Raw genomic sequence first — 18,955 nt, forward strand, 5'->3', positions numbered from 1 at the left:
TTAAAATGTCCCCTTTTAAATTTTTTTTGGATAGTTTTAAAATCAAACTCACACAAACACCACATAATTTCCATTCCATGACCTTGTATCTATTTATTTAGTAGACCCAAAAGAATATATATATATATATATATATATATATATATATATATATATATATATATATATATATATATATATATATATATATATATATATATATATATATATATATAAAATTTACAATTAAGCCTCTATTTCATTCAGTATTTTATTTTTAAAGATATAATTCTTAATACATGATCAATAGTCCTTTAAATTGATTAATGCCAATCGACAAATTCTGCTTACTGTGAAAATTTTCAAATATCATTTGCATTACACAAGACCTCAGATAACCATTAAACAGATTATGGATGAAGATATCGCTCTAATAATTAAGATGTGTGCATGTGTCGTTCAAACGTAAAATTTCCTTGTGGATCAGGTTTCATTTAATATATACCTTCGGTGTTCCATGTCGGAAATCAACTATAGACCAGTTCTTAACTTATGGAAATGTAACCTCCCAAGATGATCCGTGATGGTTATAGTACAATTAGGAGCAAGACATCAATTAAGGAGAAGAGTTGAGGGAAATCTAATCGTTTAAGAAAGTTTATCAAGTACTTCTTCTCAATTTTCTCCTCTTTTTTTTTTTTTATCGAATTCTGGAGATTTTTTTGAGTGTTTGAAGAATTAATCGTTTGCTCTTTAATAAATTTGAAAAAAAAAATATTTATACAACTTTTTGATAAATACAATTAGGTATATTAAACTGATCAATGAATGGACAATTCTTAGTGTTATGTTGAGCAAAAAAAAAAAAAATGTATTTACAGGTATATACAATTGATTTTGAACATTTTTGGTTTCGATTGTTTGCATTTATCTTTTTCGTATATTTTTCTTTCGATAATTCAGGAAGAATCTAAATTACTAAACAGTATTAAATCAAGAGTAAATAACTTTTTTTAACATTACACATGGTTTTATGATAATCCATTGATCATTATAAAGAATTTTTTAGCAAAATGTTTTTTTCAAAATATTATAAAAATGAAATGATTGAAATAAGTCTTTTATCTAATGACAAAACTTGCTACTTTCTTATTTTATATGCAGTTTTTTTGTGAATAACTTATCATTTTCTTTTTATACTTTAGATCGATTGCTAATTTCAAAATGAGTGCTTTTGAAAATAGAAAGCCTTTTGTAGCTGTTTATGACCAATGCAAAGAATTGCAAAACTAGCGATAGTTCTGAAACACTCTTCCATTGTCTACTATTGATTTACATCGAACAAAATATTGAAAAATGGAAAGGAGCTTGGCAGAGGGAAAGAACTTGTAGGTCTAGGAATAAAACCCCAAATTCTTTTTTACACTTAGTGTTGTTCTTACTGAGCAAATATTCAAACCTTCTTTGATCTGTGAATATTAGTGTACTATGCCTACAAACTCTTTTCCATGCTGAATTCTTCTTTTTCAATTTTTTGTACCACACAATACAAAGTAGAAGGTGAAATACTCGGTGTTTCAGAAAAATCACCAGATTTAACAATCCTTATACATTACTTAAATAGGCTTTCTTTTTCAATAGCATTAATTTTGAACATCAGCAGACAAAAGGAAGTATATTACATGTAATGGAAGACTTCCTATGAAATCTGCATGTATCATTAGAAAGTATGGGGTATTGTCATTAAATAAAATAATAACACAAAAATATTGTAGGTTATTAATCGAAAATTTTAGATAAATGTATCATAAAAAAATTCTCAATAATATATATATATATATATATATATATATATATATATATATATATATATATATATATATATATATATATATATATATATATATATATTCAGATGGGTAACAATATCATATCAGAAGTACTAATAACCTGAGGTTTAATTTGTTGTCACGTGTTATCATTTGAACTTTTATTGTCAAACTTGAACGAACACCAAAGGCAGTTTTTGCTTTTCTTACGACTTGTAATTCTAAAACACATATTTCCAGATATGTCTATGGATGTATAGGGTGAATTCACCATGCGTCGGACACCCTCGCACTTCAACAAGTTCTAGCGATATCGCTACCGACCGAATATTATCAAAATGGAGCTTAATATGTAGTATATGGTTAGAATGTAAATTTTTGACACAATCGTGTGCTATATATTGAGAAAATATCACTTAAAAACGATTTTTTCGAAATAAGTCAGAATTCACCATGGTTCGGACAATATTCACCATGTATCGGACATACGGTATTTTGAACCGGAAAATATCATACCTTTATCTCGGTGCTTTAAAATTAGTGATGTCGAAACATTTTCATCTTTTTTTTTAAAATTAACCTTATTGTTTAATTTGAATGACTATTTCGATCCACAAATGTGAAGAGATTTTAGATGCATAACATCGCCTCAGAAAAATTTTACAATGCTTAGTAATATGCCAACTCGCGCCTTTGTCTCGTGGGTTATCATCATCTAGTTTAAAAAAATAAATTGTGTCCACTTCTACTCGTCATATATCGATAACTTGTATTTTCACTAAAAATTTTGAGTTTTTATTTTCTATTTCCGCTAAAAACAGCTGTCATTTGGGTTTTATATGAAAATGGAAGTGATTACCCATGCATCGGAAAGTGTCCGATGCATGGTTAATTTGTGTCCGATGTACGGTGAAATAAACATACTAGTAAAAAACAACTCTGATATTATACAGACATTGCAGTAAAATTTTTGCAGAATTTCTTTAAAATTATCAATCATTGACAAATTTTACCCATGTCCGACTCGTTCCATTGAAGTCTAGTTAAAATAAAGACAACTCAAAAAATTGCAAAATTGTAAAATTCTGGTTACTCCCCTTTGATGACGGCAGGCGTTGGCACGATAAAGAGCACTCACTGCTCAATGACCCCGAGTGACGAGTTATGGTCTAAATTTGAAGCCCTTCACCGGTATATGATTGATTGATTATATATTGTTTAACGTCCAATTCGAGAATAATTCACTCATATAAAGACGTCACCGTATGCCGTTGAAGAGCTTCAAATTTAGACCTATATTCGGCACTCAAGGTCATTGAGAAGTGGGGTTTCTTTATCGTGCCAACGCCTACCGTGACATGGGACCTCGGTTTTTTAAGGTCTCATCCGAAAGACCCGTGACTTTCACTTCTAGTGCAGGGTGCTTGGCGAAGGAACGTTTACGTCTTAGGTTTGACGCGGAGCGGCGAACGAGAATCGAACCCGGACCTCCCGATCACGAAGCGAGCGCCCTACCACTAGGCTACCGTGACCGGTTACCGGTATATGATGACGTCTCTATATGAGTGAAAAATTCTCGAATGGGACGTAAAACAACACACTATCAATCAAAACTTATAATGTAAAACATTTCAATTCATTACATTTCTGTAATAGTTAAGAGTCCAGTTTGAGATATTGGTTGAATCTGTCCGAGAAATTGTTTACATTTACTTACTAGTATTCATAATACTTAATCTTTTTGATTAAGTCTTATGAATACTAGTAAGTTCCTCCGAATGTGATGCAACATTATCAACAAAAAGTACATGAGCTCCCAAAGAAGATGTAGATAAAGGTCATTTCTAAGGTTTTAGATTGAACATATGCGTAAGATGCATATTATAAGTGATCTTAAATTATCATATATGTATTAAATAATTTATTTCATCAATAATTAAGATACCAAATAAACTCCCCAAAAAAGGCTAAATTTAAATTTACTAAACATTTTCTAAAGTTTAAACTTTAAATTAAGTGTTCGAAGTAGATTATTTTTTATTGTGTTTTTTAGTTGATTTCACATGAAAGCAACAAAAGTATATTTCATCTTTCTTAATAAGTAATTTAAATTCGACGTCATCGATAAAAAGAGAAAAGCTGGAGTTTTGATGAAGAAAAGGTGTGACTGAGACTGAGATACTTTGAAGCACAACAATGTACAATATAAAGTGTCTGTGGCTGTAATTTAGGAACTTAAGAGCACAGAAAAAAGTGTAAATGGCTGAGATTTTCGAAGCACATCAAGAAAGATTGATACTGTAAGAGGCTTTGCTTTGGGTACTTGGGAGTATATTAAGAAAATGTGGCTGTGATTTGGGTACTTGCAGGTACATCTAGAAAAAGTATTAGTGAATTGTATTTCGTACTTTGAAGCACAAGAAAAATTGTAAGGGATTGGGATTTGGGTACTTCGAAGTACTACAAGAAAGAATTGGTTTGGGTACTTTGAGGCACAATAACAATTTGTAAGTGGCTGTAATCTGCGTACTTGGAAGCACATTAGCACATTTAATATAGAAAGCATAAAGAAATTCACTTTTGTAAGGATACCCACTTCCGCCCCAACCCGGGCTTGGGAATAATTGGGATTTCGATCCTTGGAAAACTGGAAAAATTTGAGATATTGGCTGTAATTTGGGTAAATGGAAGCACAAGAAAGGGTTAGAGATTAACTTAGATTTGGCTAATTGGAAACATAATAAAAACAGTGCGAGGGTTTACCTGGGATTAGGATTAATGTAAATTACAAGAAGCTGAGATTTAGATACATGAAAAAAAATACGACAGCTGAGGTAAGGGTAATTTGAAAGCTCGAGACAGTAGGAAAGAATAACTGGGATGCGATATCCGGTAGAAACAAGACAGCGTGATAGAGTAGTGGGTCCCTGGAGAAGTCTTTAAAACAGTGTAAGGATATGACTGAGGTTAAGGGGTTTTTAGTGTCAAACTGTAATTTGTTAGAAATGCATGTCAAGCAGGTCAAAAGAACTTACTCACTTTAACCTATAAGACTTTATCTGTTTAATATGTATAACATATTTTTATCTAATTGTAGAAAGTCGGATTGGTCGAAGGGAAGTAATAACAAGATTGTTCCAATCAAACTAGACATCACAAAGAACTCGATGCTCTTTCTTTTGGAGCCGATCTATAACAATCCATCAAAATGCTGCATAGTGTGGTGATTTAATTACTATTACGCAATTAAGGGCTGTTATTGAAGTCATAAATGCAAAATTAAAACCGCAAAGCAGTGACAATTGAAGACAAATGGGGTTTTTAACAGATTTATTTATATTTTTCTTCTCTAAAACCTTCTGTCAATTCTGCAATCTTTGCCTTGACGTCACTTGTTAGATTGAGCACTAAAGTTACTTCTTTGAAAAAATCCGATCTGGAAACCTGCAAAAGACGTAATTTAATTACCTGTTTCAGTCTGTATTTCTTTTTATTGCGATGAAATATTTACCATCAAATTTCAAATTAACTTATTTGGAAATGTAATAACTTCTTTGACAAAGCATCATAAAATAAAAAATCAATGTACCCCCTACACAAATATGATTTCAGATACAAATGTTTTCGACAACTTCTTATAAATTTCTTTTTATTTCTAGTCAATTTTATGCAATCTGTGTCTTACTTCACGAAATCCATGCTTTGTAAACATTTTTATGCTGGGCTCATTATCGAATCCAATCTTTGCTCGCACTTTTTCTAGCTTCAATTTCTCCCATCCTGCATATTAATTTAGATTGAATTTGATCATGGTCTTGAGAATGCAGATATATTTTAAACGTAATTATAAATGTAACATGTATTATAATAACATGATTGAAGTCAAATTCAAATATTTCCAATGTTAATTTGAGTGAGCTGAAATATATACTTACCATAACGAATCATCAGGAACAAAGACTCTGTACCAAAACCTTTGTGACGCACATTCTCTTCTGACAAGACAATAAGTTACAACTTCAGGCTCTAAAATCCTTACTTTACTGTGAGTTTCCTTTAAAATAATTCTTTTTGAGGAAAATGTGTTATAGTTATTTATATGGCATGCTTTTAAGAGGCACCTAACAAGCACTGATAGAGGTTCCTGTCCCAAAGACCACAGATTGAGCCAAGATACCAGGATATGCTATGACACAATAATTGTTGCATATGCACAATAAATACTGCTTGATAATTGATCAACGCTTAATTTAAAAGAATAACCAAAAGTATCTGAGGAGACTGTTGTTATACTCGTGTGGATTATAATAAAGATGAGTTTCATATAGTCTACTAGTCTACCAAGTCTTATTAAAATCATGCCAAAACTGTTGAAGAAGCGTTTTGAAAAAAATTTCACAGAAATTTCTATTTTAATAACCATGACAACACCGTTTTCGAAATCAATAAGAGGCCCATGGGCCACAACGCTCACCTGAGTCAATATGGCCCTGCTCTTCTTCATCAGCAGATTTCCTCTCCTATATATTCATATGTAAAGCTTTGATCGCCTGTTCTAGACATACCCTTGGCATATCCCCTGGTGCCATGTTTTGAATGAAATTGAATCTAAACTTTCTGAGGATGCTTCTATTTTCAAATAACTAATCATGGGTTTGCTGTTCTTGAAAACGGAATTTTAAAGATGTCTGCCATCCTACCCGGGGGGGAGGGGGGGTTCATGATTTGAACAAACTTGAATCTACACTACCTGAGGATGCTTCCGTATCAATATGACTAATCATGGCTTTGTTGTTCTTGAGAAGAAGATTTTTAAAGATATTTCCTATATATGTTCTTTTGAAAAACTTTGATCACCCATTATGGACCCACCCTACTACTGGAGGATGCCTTGAACAAACCTGAATCTACAATTCTTGGGGATGCTTCCATATCAATATGACTAATCATGGCTTTCATGGCCTACCCCCCGGGGTCATGATTTGAACAAATTTGAATCTACACTACCTGAAGATGATTCCATATCAATGTGACTAATTATGGCTTTATTGTTCTTGAGAGGAAGATTTTTAAAGATTTTTCCTATATATTCCTATGTAAAACTTTGATCCCCCATTGTGGCCCCACCCTATCCCCAGGGGTCATGATTTGAACAAACTTGAATCTACACTATCTGAGGATGATTCCATATCAATATGATTAATCATGGCTTTGTTGTTCTTGAGAAGAAGTTTTTAAAAGAATTTTCCTATATATTCCTATGTAAAACTTTGATCCCTCATTGTGGCCCCACCCTACCCCCGGGGGTCATGATTTGAACAAACTTGAATGTACACTATGTAATGAAGGTTTCACCTAAGTTTCAACTTTTCTGGCCCAATGGTTCTTGAGAAGAAGATTTTTAAAAGATGACACCAAATTTTCACCAATTCTTAATTATCTCCCCTTGGAAGAGGGTGTGGCCCTTCATTTGAACAACTTGAACCCCCTTTACCCAAGGATGCTTTGTGGCAAGTTTGGTTGAAGTTGGCCCAGTGGTTCTGGAGAAGAAGTCGAAAATAAGAAAAGTTTACAGACGGACGGACAGACAGACAGACGGACAGACAGCTAGACAAACAGACGGACGACGGACAAAATGTGATCAGAAAAGCTCACTTAAGCTTTCAGCTCAGGTGAGCTAAAAACTGTTAAATAGAATTATGTAAAGTCTATTCGAGCAACAGTCTAATCGAAATCGAATCAAAACTGAGGGAGGAGTAGCATTTGGAATGAATTTCAAAGAAATAACGTTGGCAACATCGTTCATCGCAATAATAAACCGATACATAGCATTATGCATTTTAGTATAGTCTATTTCTGAACCAAGTCTAACTGAAATCGAACCAAAACTGAAAGAGGAGTAGGGTTTAGAATGAATTTTAAAGAAATTTCTATTTTTAGTAATCATGGCAACATCGTTCATCGAAATCAAAAACCGATATCTATAATTATGCATCTTAGTGTAGTCTAATTGTGAAGCATGTCTTATTGAAATCGGATCATATCTGGGAGGAGAAAAAAAATTGTTCACGGACAGACAGACGGACAGCTAGACAGACACCTTACTTATGCATACGTTCTTCTGGTTTCTGACCAGTAGAGCTAAAAAGGGTAAAAGGTGTTACTCCACATTGATTGTAATCTGCTCAACACAACTAAAATTCTCTTTTTCAGTATGATCTTTGATAAACAGATGTTTAAATATAGTAAAAGTGAATTTCTAGTATTTGATTAACTCAGTGAACAATTTAAAACTTTTAAATATTTACAAGGGCGGATCCCAAGGTAATGTTACAACTGTTTTAAAATTTTATTCATTATCAACAAATTTTACCTACTAATACCCTTATCTATTTTGACTTTTGCTTACATTCAGTTATATACATACTTCATAAAATATTAGGATAAACATAAAGTTTTGTTTTGTCTATCGCCACACGGCAGAAAATACCTACGTTATGACGTTACTTTTCAGCACTCATTTTCTTTTCATCCGCAGATCTTTATAACCTCTCATGTGCTTCTATTTAAAACAATATGAACTGCATTTTTGCTGTTAAAATGTGATTTTATGATAAATCTGTATGTAACTTAAATATTCCAATCATTAGACTGAAATAGAGTGTTAAATTGTTTCAGAATTGTTTCAAATTTCTGTACAATGGAATGTATAGTATTATATAAGAAATCAATATTGTACAGGACGACAATAATGTAATTTTGCTTCAGTCAAAGTTTAAAACAAGTTCTTTCATTGCAAATAAAAAAAAAAAAGTTTACGAGGGTTGTTCGGTAAGTTCGTGGACTATGCCAATTTTCGTTATACTGTCTTCAAGAAATTTAAAATGAGCACATTATCATATGTAAAAATATTTTGTTTGTTTAAGTGTGAAGTTTCATCCCATGTGGTTTAATAGAATTCATGTTATTTTATTTTAAAATCAACCCGTTTTGTAACCACGGAGCAAACTCAACAATACTGTAACGTCAAAAACATACCGACACGAGGTTCTCAAAAATACTATTCCTGTACATTTCACACGGCATTGCTTAACTGCTGCTCCGTGACGTTCAACGACGTCATCTTTTTTGCCTATTTCAATGAGGACTACCTATCTTCTGAAACTGATTTCTTTTCAACTAAACAAAATATTATGTCATAATTTGGAATCAGAAACGAAGAAACAATTTTTAATTTGACCGCGTAGAATTTTTTCCATTTTTGTGTCATTTTACAGAAGTTATGACTTCAGATATTATTTAGTGTCCTGATTGTAAATTACAAAATTCTGACTTGCTCCGTGGTCCGATTTTCGCATTTTTTAAAGTCTAAATAAGTTTGAAATAAATCATGATATTCTAAAAAAAATTTCATATATATCATTTGGATTTACTGTTGAAATATTTCTTCCAAATTTGGATATAATATGACGTTAAGTAAAAAAGCTATGACGTTAGTCCACGAACTTTCCGAACAACCCTCGTATAGAGCTTCTTTTTCTGTCAATGAAATAGTTAATTACAATATTGCAACAAAAATATCCAACATCAAAGTTGCAGATCATATTGCTTTAATGATCTTTACTGCCATTTTGATAAAAGTAGCCTTTTTTGAGTTGTAATTTTAAAATTATTTGAACTTTGTCCAAATGTTATTACTGTATTCAATCCTATGTATCGTCAGATTCAAGAGTAAGTGACGTTAAAGGATGACTCATTGTCCACTCACTTTCTTCTTGCTCAGTTAAAATGTTGATAACCTGACTTAACGCGAGACTTGACGTCAAAAACATTGACAACTAATTAAGGAAAAATTAATATTATAAAGATACAAAAGTTGCATAAAATACCAGTGTAATTGGAAGTCAAACGATGAACAGTTACATGGAAGAAAAAAGTGGTTGGAAAATAGCCTTTTACGTCACTTCCTTGAATTCGCAGCTACGCTAATTCTGCATCTACGCACAGCGGAATGGATATGCAAATGTACTTAAAAATGTTAAATATTTATTTTGAAATAGCTCAAAACTAGACGCTCTAGCACAAGTTTAGTACATGAAATAAAACGTATACGTGAGAGATTTAAGATTTTTTGGAGTGCCGAAAAGCAACGTCATAACGAAGTCAGTAACATTTTTGCAATGCAGCGATAAACTAAACCAAAGGTTGTGTTCATTTTAATATTTTAAAAAGTATTGCATATATTTCATTGAAAAACAAAACCATTTATATGTTTACTAAAACCAAAACAATATAAAAAGTAAATCAATTGTAATTTTTTTAAAATTTATTTTAATACAGATATTTAAGTATATTTTATACTAGTTTTTACCTGCTACCATCAAGTTTATTTCTCCTGCAAGTTCATCTTCTTCTTCAGTCAGGAATAAATTGACGTCACCAACCATAGCATCTAAACACAAAGATTTAATTCAGACACAAATTAAACAGAACAGTGCTTCACTGCGTTCGAAGTCCTTCGGATGAGACCGTATAAACCGAGGTCCCGTGTCGCAGTAGGTGCTGGCACGAAAAAATCCCTCACTGCTCAATGGCCCTGAGTGCCGAGCAGGTGGTGGCTTCTCCATGAGTGAAAAATTCTCGAGAGGGACGTTAAACAACAAACAAACAAACAAACACTGCGTTCGAAATATACTACTAGTATGTTTCAACAAAGAAATAAAAAGCCACTTTGTATTCATATGAAAAACATGTACCGTAAATCACTTTTTATCCGCGAAACTTTTTTCGCGTAATTACGCGAGACTATTTGCCATCGAAAATTTCATTTTCGCGTTTAATTGCATTACAGCAATAAACAAAATTCGTGAAAACTTTTTTGTTTTGCTTATATGTTCCAAATTACTATCTAAGGTGTCGTGAAAATTTGGTGATCTATAGTACATGAAATTTACAAAATAAAAACGTATATACAATAAAAGAGGAAAAATAACAATTAACAAAATTAGAATTCAATACAGTATATATGTATATATACATTCTGATAATTCCAATCTTATTTTATCAAGCACAAGCACAGCACTGTTGACTCGGATAAGATTATATATAGATACCTGCACTTCAAATACATTTCTTGGCTTCAACTTTATCATGAAGGAAAATCCATGTACATAATATATATTTTCGTGTTATTGGAGTTATTATTATATTATAAGGTATTATTATATCTTATGTACGACGTAACATATAACTTTAATTTGATCTTACCAATTTCTGTTTTAGGACCATTATACTTTTCTTTGTCTAGCATTATGAATGTACATTCTGAAATACAACCATCGATTTAAAGTCAACTGAACTTTACAACTTTTAATCACGATAAATTCTGATTAACAAAATATCTATGCAAAATCAATAACTTTTGTTTTCAAAATTGTTCTGCATTTTATCTTTTGACTCTTGCCTAAACATTATAAGACGAACCAAAACAAAATTTACGTTTAAAGAATTGAATTATATTCATTCTTCAATAATAGCTTACTGAACTCATCATTTCTCCAACTCTTCTGCATTCCATACTCCTCTTCAAGAGAGAGGGGTTCAGATGCTGTCAATTTCTGAAGCTCTTCTGACTTCATCCATTCATGATACCTAGTAAGAAGGAAATAACAGTACTAAAAGTAGCTGCACGTAGAATATATTTAAACGAGATCATATATGCAGATCAAAAATAAGCCACTTTTAATAAAATTCTAAGGAAACTTTGATAGAATCACACAAAGGGAAGGGGGAGAGTGATCCATATACATGTGTATTTATTCTCTCTCTCTCTCTCTCTCTCTCTCTCTCTCTCTCTCTCATTTGTCGTCTCCAAGAATCATTTTACTCAGCTTTTCTTATTCATGATATATCAGCACTGGGTATTGCTTACCAAAACTATGTTATCCTTCTTCTACGTCAATCATAATATTTTATTTGTTCCATGGAAAAAATCAGAACTACGTACTTTCACCATAAATTTTGATGACATTAACATTGAATGTAATCAATTTTTAGAGCGCATGTAGGTAGTGGAAAAGGAGCCTCGAAAATCTGTACATAAAGAAGATGGGTGAACATGACGAGCGAAAAGCCTATAAAATGCGACAAACATGAAGGTGAAAAACTAAATCTCAATTATATCAAAATTTTGATTTTTCATCAAACATTAAAATTTACTTTATGTAAAATCTCTATAATTTGCAAAAATCCCTCAAAGATTGAAATTATTTGCCTATAAAATATTATACACACACTAAAGAGGGTAAAAAGAGTCTTTTTCTCATACTATAACACTATTTTTCGACATGAGTGGGTCTTCGCTCTATTTTTTGGAAAGTTAATCCTCAAAGTTTGCATGAAAATATACAGTTTTGGTTACCAAAAATATGGAGCAAAGACCCACTATACCTTAAAAATATACTTTTATGACACAACATTCGCATCTTTTCGAGAAATACTCCATTAAGTCAAGGGTCATATCACAAACATGATTTAAACGCCACCCTTCATCAGGACTTGTGTAGTCTAGTGGCTAGCGTGCTAGTCTCAAAAACAAAAATGATACTCAGGATTTTTATTGCTTTGGGTTCGAACCCCACAAACACCAAATTATTTTTTTAATAAAAGAATAAATTTTGCCGGGAAAATTTTCCTCAGAAAAGTTTTGTTTATCATGATTTCATAAAATTCAATAATGAGAATTTTACTCTAAATACTAAAGTACAAAATGAACATGATTTTTATGTATCTGAAGCTATAGGCTTTCTGCACGCTATGTTCGCCCATCTCAATCTAATTAAAATTAGATGTTCCGAATCCGCTACCGCTTCTCAAACGGTAGCGGATTCGGAACATCTAATTTTAATTAGATTGCGCCCATCTCCTTTAACAGTATTTTGTACCATCGTCGCTTTTTCGGACATCAATTGTGTATTTCATTATCACTGGAATGAACTCAAGAAAAAAAAATCAGCTATTAGTGCTGTGTAAAGAACACTTGAAAAATTCCTTCTCGAATCTGAAATTGCCTCTGTCGACCATTCACTTCCGGTTATACAACGTACATTGCATTGTACATGTACATATGGTCTACCATCAGATACATGGTACAACTGAGTTTCAACATTTTACTTGTATTTTCATGATTATCATTCCACTCACCCCTCTACATTATTATCGTGTCGGCAATGAAATGGGAGTTTTAACAGTTTAAGCAAGGGTAAATTAGAGTTGCAGCAAATTGGATTACAGCTTTTCGCTTCTAGCCTTCATGATTCTGTCCATGCTAGACCAAGTTTTAGATTAAGGGAAATTAAAAATAAACCAACATCAATCCTGATCATATACCTTTTAATACTAGTATTACAATGTGGGGATACGATGTGATGTGCAGACACATCCAGGCCCAGTCAGGTACCCTTGTGGCATATGTGCGAGAAATGTAGCGTGTAATGCAAAGGCCACATACAAAGCAACGGATGCAATATCTGGTACCATCATAAATGTGCGAATATTAGTCCATGTGCGTTTGGTCTTCCAAGCAAACCTAATCTTAACCTTAGTTGGATTTGTACGAGCTGCAGAATCCAAAACATCTCGTCACAACATACTGCTGAAATATTTGACCATTCCTCCGATACCATTTATTCAAAGCTACCCAGCATCAATAAACAGGATAAAGAATCTGTGTTCGTAAGAACAAAACCAATTTTCTCATCATTAATATCAACCAAATCATATCACCCGAGGCCAGATCTCAATAAATCACCAATTCGGAAAGGTAATTCTATGACATCACATGGCAACAGTGTAATCTCCGAACCAGAATCATTACTTGCATATGATGCCATATCATACATACGACAGCAAAAGTGATTCAAACAACAATATTATATCACAATACAATACATCAAACAACCTGACTTGCCTCTTTATTAATATTCAAAGTTTAAGGAATAATAAGACAGACTTTTATAATATCATACCATGCATGGAACCAGATGTCATCAAAGGTGATGAGACGCATTTGGACGCTGATAATTTAGATGCACAAATTCTATCTTTTTGAATACCACCTGAACACCAGTACAAAGTATATAAGCAAAGTGTAAGTACAAAGTAAACAATAGGAAAACTCTTAATGATAAAGGTGAAGGGGTGTGATCATCTTGTTAAAGCCAACTTACGATTGTGAAGACTGCCCAGATCTTGTACTCTATGTGATTTAAAGTGAGTCAAGTTAACAACACATTGGAAAGATGCGTTTTTAATTGGAACTTACTATCGAGACCAATTCATCGATCAAAGCATTGCAACAACTCGACTTATCATGTCCAAAATATCTAAGTCACCTAAACATAAGAAACTCAAAATTTTTCTGAGAGGAGATTTCAGCCTAAGCGATATCAACTGAACAATGGGTTGCAGCACACAGAGAGTTAGAGATGAATCACACAGATAAACTTAATATATCAATACTGAAATGTTAAGGGCTGGACCAAGTCAACACATACCGATACGACAGGATAGATCTTTGGACTTGTTTATATCATCACACCCAACCCTTGTAGAAAAGATTTACCGGGCCCACCAGTTATAATTAGAGAACATGACATACTAGCCATCCGAACATCACTCAAACCATCGAATTCTACAAAGATCGCTCGAACAGTTTACAACTATAAAAAGGCTAACTGAGAAAAAGGCAAAATTGACATGTCAGACTTGTGTGATTATTTATGTCAGAAGACAGAGCTAAATCATCAGTGGAGTAAAATTGGAATTACTTTAAGGATGCAGTTTTCAAAGTTATAGACACGTGGATTCCCAAAAAGACGGTGAAGAAAAGGGCTGACACCGTGGATGAAGAGGGAGACAAACCGAATGATTTACGAGAAAAAGAGGATGCATAAAGCTTTGAAACATGAAAAAACAGCAGCATTTAAGGAATATAGGAAGTTAGTACGGAACATATCGTAAATATCTGAACACATTGTTGGACGCGGAAGAAGAAAGAAAACACAATATCTAAACACTTCTGGAAGTATATCAAAGCCCGGAAACAGGGTACTATGGGAATTGGAACACTGTTAGCGAACGGGAAGATAGAAGAAACGCCATGAGAAAAAGCAAACATATTAAATGAACAATTTGCACCAGTATTTACCGAGGAGGACACAAACAACATTCCGGAAAGCGGACCATCACCATACACTCCGATGAGCAATATCATCATCTCCCACTCGGGAGCTAGTAAGATCAGCCGGTGCCAAAAAGAAAAGAAAGGAAGTGGATTAGATATGATACCCATTACATTCTTGAAACATACAGCCGACATCATAACACCAGTACTATCATTTATATTCCAACAATCATTGGACCGAGGAGAAATACCAACAGACTGGAAGAATGCCAACAGTGCCAATTCATAAGAGGGATAGAACAAAACCAGTAAACCATGTAAACTATAGACCAGTATCACTCAAAGCAGTTGTATCCAAAATGCTAGAACACATCGTTGTCATTTAGATCATGGACCATCTAGACAGAGAAACATCTTGAATGATAATCAACATGGATTTCAAGCTAGACAGCCATGCAAGTTCCAGCTGCTGATGACAACTGATGACATCGCCAAACACATAGACCAAGGTAGGCAAGTTGATACGGGAATACTGTAGTTTTCGAAAACCTTCGACAAAGTTCCATACAACGACTGTTGAAGAAACTTTAGTTTTACAGGATACAGGGAACAACACAGAGATGGATATACTATTTCTTGAAAGACCGTCAACAACAAATAGTATAATCGACGATGCAAATCTACCACAACACCAGTCACATTTAGGGTACGGTACCACAGGAAACGGTGCTTAGGCCAACACCTTTCTCATATTTATAACAACATTGCATACTTCACTTCTTCTGTCCAGTAATTCACAGATGACTGTGTCATCCATAGACCCATACTTTGTTAACAAGACCATGAACAGCTGCAGAGGGACCTGAACACACTTGTGGACTGGAGTTACATCTATCAAATGGAATTTAACGTCAAGAAGTGCGCCATCATACAGTTTGGAACTTCAACAAGAGAGTCTTCAATTACATCATTAAAAGGGGAGCCACTCGAGATTAGTAGATCACCATCCATATTAAGGCGTTGAACTCAGTGACAACTTGAAGTTCACATAGATAACACCTGCAATGAAGCCTCCGGTGAAGGGATTTCTGAAGTGGAATCTTCGACATTGTCCACCAAAGGTCAAGAAAAGAGCATATCAGAGCTTAGTTAGACCAAAGCTAGAGTACGCAATATCAATATCGAATCCACAACAAAAAACACAACAGAAACAGATAGAACAAGTACAACAAATGCAGCAAGATTTGTTAACAACGAGCCTTATAACCCTGGAAAAACCTGACAGCGTAATATCTATGATGCAGGAACTCAAATGGAACACCTTAGAACTAGAGACGCATTTGGGCTGACGTAACACTCATGTACAAAGTAGTCAACCAACTCACTGAAGTCCAAACAGCATATCAACAACATAGCAACAGTACGAGGATCTAGGAAAAGTCACTGCTGGAATTAGTTTGTATCATATCACTGTCGAATAAACGTCTACAAACAATCCAACATTCATTCTTTCCAGGCCCATAGAGCGGCTCTCCAATGTTTCCGAATATAGTATTCTGCTATAGTAAATTTTCATTTAGATCCCCCCCCCCCCCAATTGTTTTTTCTGTAATGTCGAGCACTGGCAAATTCCAGGATTTGGAGGACTGTTAAGGGTTTTTTGTTGTTGTTGTTGTTTTTTTTTTTTTTTTTTTTTTTTGCTTTTCAGATTATTTTGGGAGGTTGACCACCCCCCAATTTTTGAAACCGTTGCTACGGACCTGCTTTCCAAGAACAATCTCTACTGGTCAGTACTGGAACATTCTACCGGAATCTGTTAGACTATCACCATCGTTGGAGGAATTCAATGCATCTAGCAAGACCCTCCAACCCTGGTCTACTCATCCTGCATACTAAATAGCAACAATGACCTGTAGAGTGTATATATGTTATGGTTCAATCATTTTCACCCCGGACACTTCCATTCCACTGCACGCATGTAAATAAATGTAGTTTCCTCATCAGTAAATGTTCGCAATGGATTTTGATGAGTACCTACATTAAAGTTGAAGATTACCGACTTTGATTCTTTTCATCAATAAGATCATTTAAGAACGTATAATATGTATAAATAAGGGGGAAAGCTGTTACTGTGACAGTAAACCGGGGTTTCTTTTATATGATGAGTACTGGAATTTCTTAAATAAATCAAAAACTTTCTGTTCTGAAAACTCTAGGATGTGACATCCCGACAATATTAATTTCAAATAAAAATTATAGCGAATTAAATTCGTTCTAACAAATTCGAAAATTCAAAAATATTTTTTGATGATCCTAAATGGGCTTTCGTACAACTTCTTATCTCTTACGACGACTTTCTTAAGTCATAACAACGATACTTGATTGTCATGACGACTTGTACCTCGTTATAACACTTTTTTTAATTCCCGTAATAACGACTTTTTTTCAAATTCCCAAAATAACGACTTTTCATCTCGTAAAATTACGACTTTCTTAAGTCGTAACAACAACTTTTTCAGTCTTAATAACAACTTTATTAATTCGAAGTAATATTTTCTTCAGTCTTGATAGGAATACAACGATTTTTTTTTTTATCTTATTACGTATTTTCCCTAATTACGATTTTCTGGAGTCACTTTTTAAAATTTCTTTTGTTGTAATAAAAACTTTCTTAATTAAGTCTTATTATCCATAGGTTATCGACTCTATTAAGCCGTAATAACGACTTTCTCAAACCGTTATTATGTTTTTTACGAACTTTTTTCCATTTTCTTAACCAATAGGCTTTCTTAGTTACTAGTATTTGAATTGCTTCTCACAATGACTTAGTTTTTATTTTTTGCAAATTCCTAATATTGACGCTGAATTCCCAATTCTGAGGGCCCAGTCCCCAGTCCCAAATTACTGAAAAAACACAACCTCATACATATATTGTATATTTGTCATCATATATATGTAAACATATGGGTAATAGTATTTCAAATACATCTCTCTCTCTCTCTCTCTCTCTGTGACACTTACTTTGGAACGTGGATTTCTTCATATGGAACAAGAACAACCTTTTTCCCAACTAAGATAACGTTGCTGTTTAAAATCATTCTGTAACGATGTCGATCCACTTGAGATATACATAAAAACCCTCGTCAGGCCTCCAAGTGTAAAACATGTTAACTCAATAACTGTCTGATTTCGGAAAACATGACTGTAATGATAAATCATATGACATGTTATATACGTATTGATGTAAAACATAACATATCACCTAACATTGTCTTGAAAGTACATAGATGTGTATATCTAAACTTTACCTATCATTCTACGTCAGTATTTACAAACTGGCAATATGCGTAAAGTACCCGAGGAAATTCGAGTATAAGAGCAGGGAATGGGTAAAAGTAGGATCTATTTGCATTTTGAAGAACGTGTAATTTCAACAAGAAATAGCCTTTCAAAAAGCTTGCCTGGTTACAGCAATCAATATTGTACGTAGAAAATGACGAAAAATTTCGCTCCAGTGCATGGTTTGCGTCATATTGAATGAATAGGGTAAGGAAAACAAGAAAACACATATTTTTTTTTAATGAAGTTGATAATTTTTTTTTAATTATGGAACATATAAATGGTATCAAATTCTGTACCTTCGTTATGCGAAACGTCTTTTGGTTATAACCGTTCCAAGAGGAACTTGGTTTCGTTACTGTACATTTTAAAGACTTCCTATGAGTAAATTTTGACAAATCTTCGCAACTCTTTTGAAATATATCATGTCTCCTAATCATCAGCAGGCATGTTCACGAAATGTTCCTACGATATGTCCTAAGATTATTCCTAAGATATGACTTAAGAAAGTTAGGAACATCCTAAGATCAACTTTGGACATATCATAAGATGAAGCTGGACGGTATAACTTAGGAACATCCGAAATTAAGACATCCTAACATACAGTGAAAACTGTTGTTTCCAC

General features: G+C 33.5%; 1 protein-coding gene across 1 annotated transcript; it reads right to left on the bottom strand.

Annotated features, from left to right (window-relative positions):
• Nucleotides 1-5,121: 5,121 nt before the first annotated feature.
• Nucleotides 5,122-18,367, bottom strand: LOC133190285 (alpha/beta-tubulin-N-acetyltransferase 9-like). The gene is made up of 8 exons (XM_061325820.1): nucleotides 18,300-18,367; nucleotides 18,013-18,193; nucleotides 11,350-11,459; nucleotides 11,076-11,132; nucleotides 10,180-10,260; nucleotides 5,744-5,803; nucleotides 5,494-5,588; nucleotides 5,122-5,252 (listed from the first exon to the last, which is right to left on the bottom strand). The coding sequence occupies exons 2-8, from the start codon at nucleotides 18,087-18,089 to the stop codon at nucleotides 5,139-5,141; spliced, it is 594 nt and encodes a 197-aa protein (XP_061181804.1). The 5' UTR covers nucleotides 18,090-18,193; nucleotides 18,300-18,367; the 3' UTR covers nucleotides 5,122-5,138.
• Nucleotides 18,368-18,955: the final 588 nt, after the last annotated feature.

Source organism: Saccostrea echinata, unplaced genomic scaffold (assembly GCF_033153115.1).
Source record: "Saccostrea echinata isolate AGI-Se365-2 ecotype Australia unplaced genomic scaffold, CSIRO_AGI_Sech_v1 ptg000022l, whole genome shotgun sequence".
Taxonomy (NCBI): domain Eukaryota; kingdom Metazoa; phylum Mollusca; class Bivalvia; order Ostreida; family Ostreidae; genus Saccostrea; species Saccostrea echinata.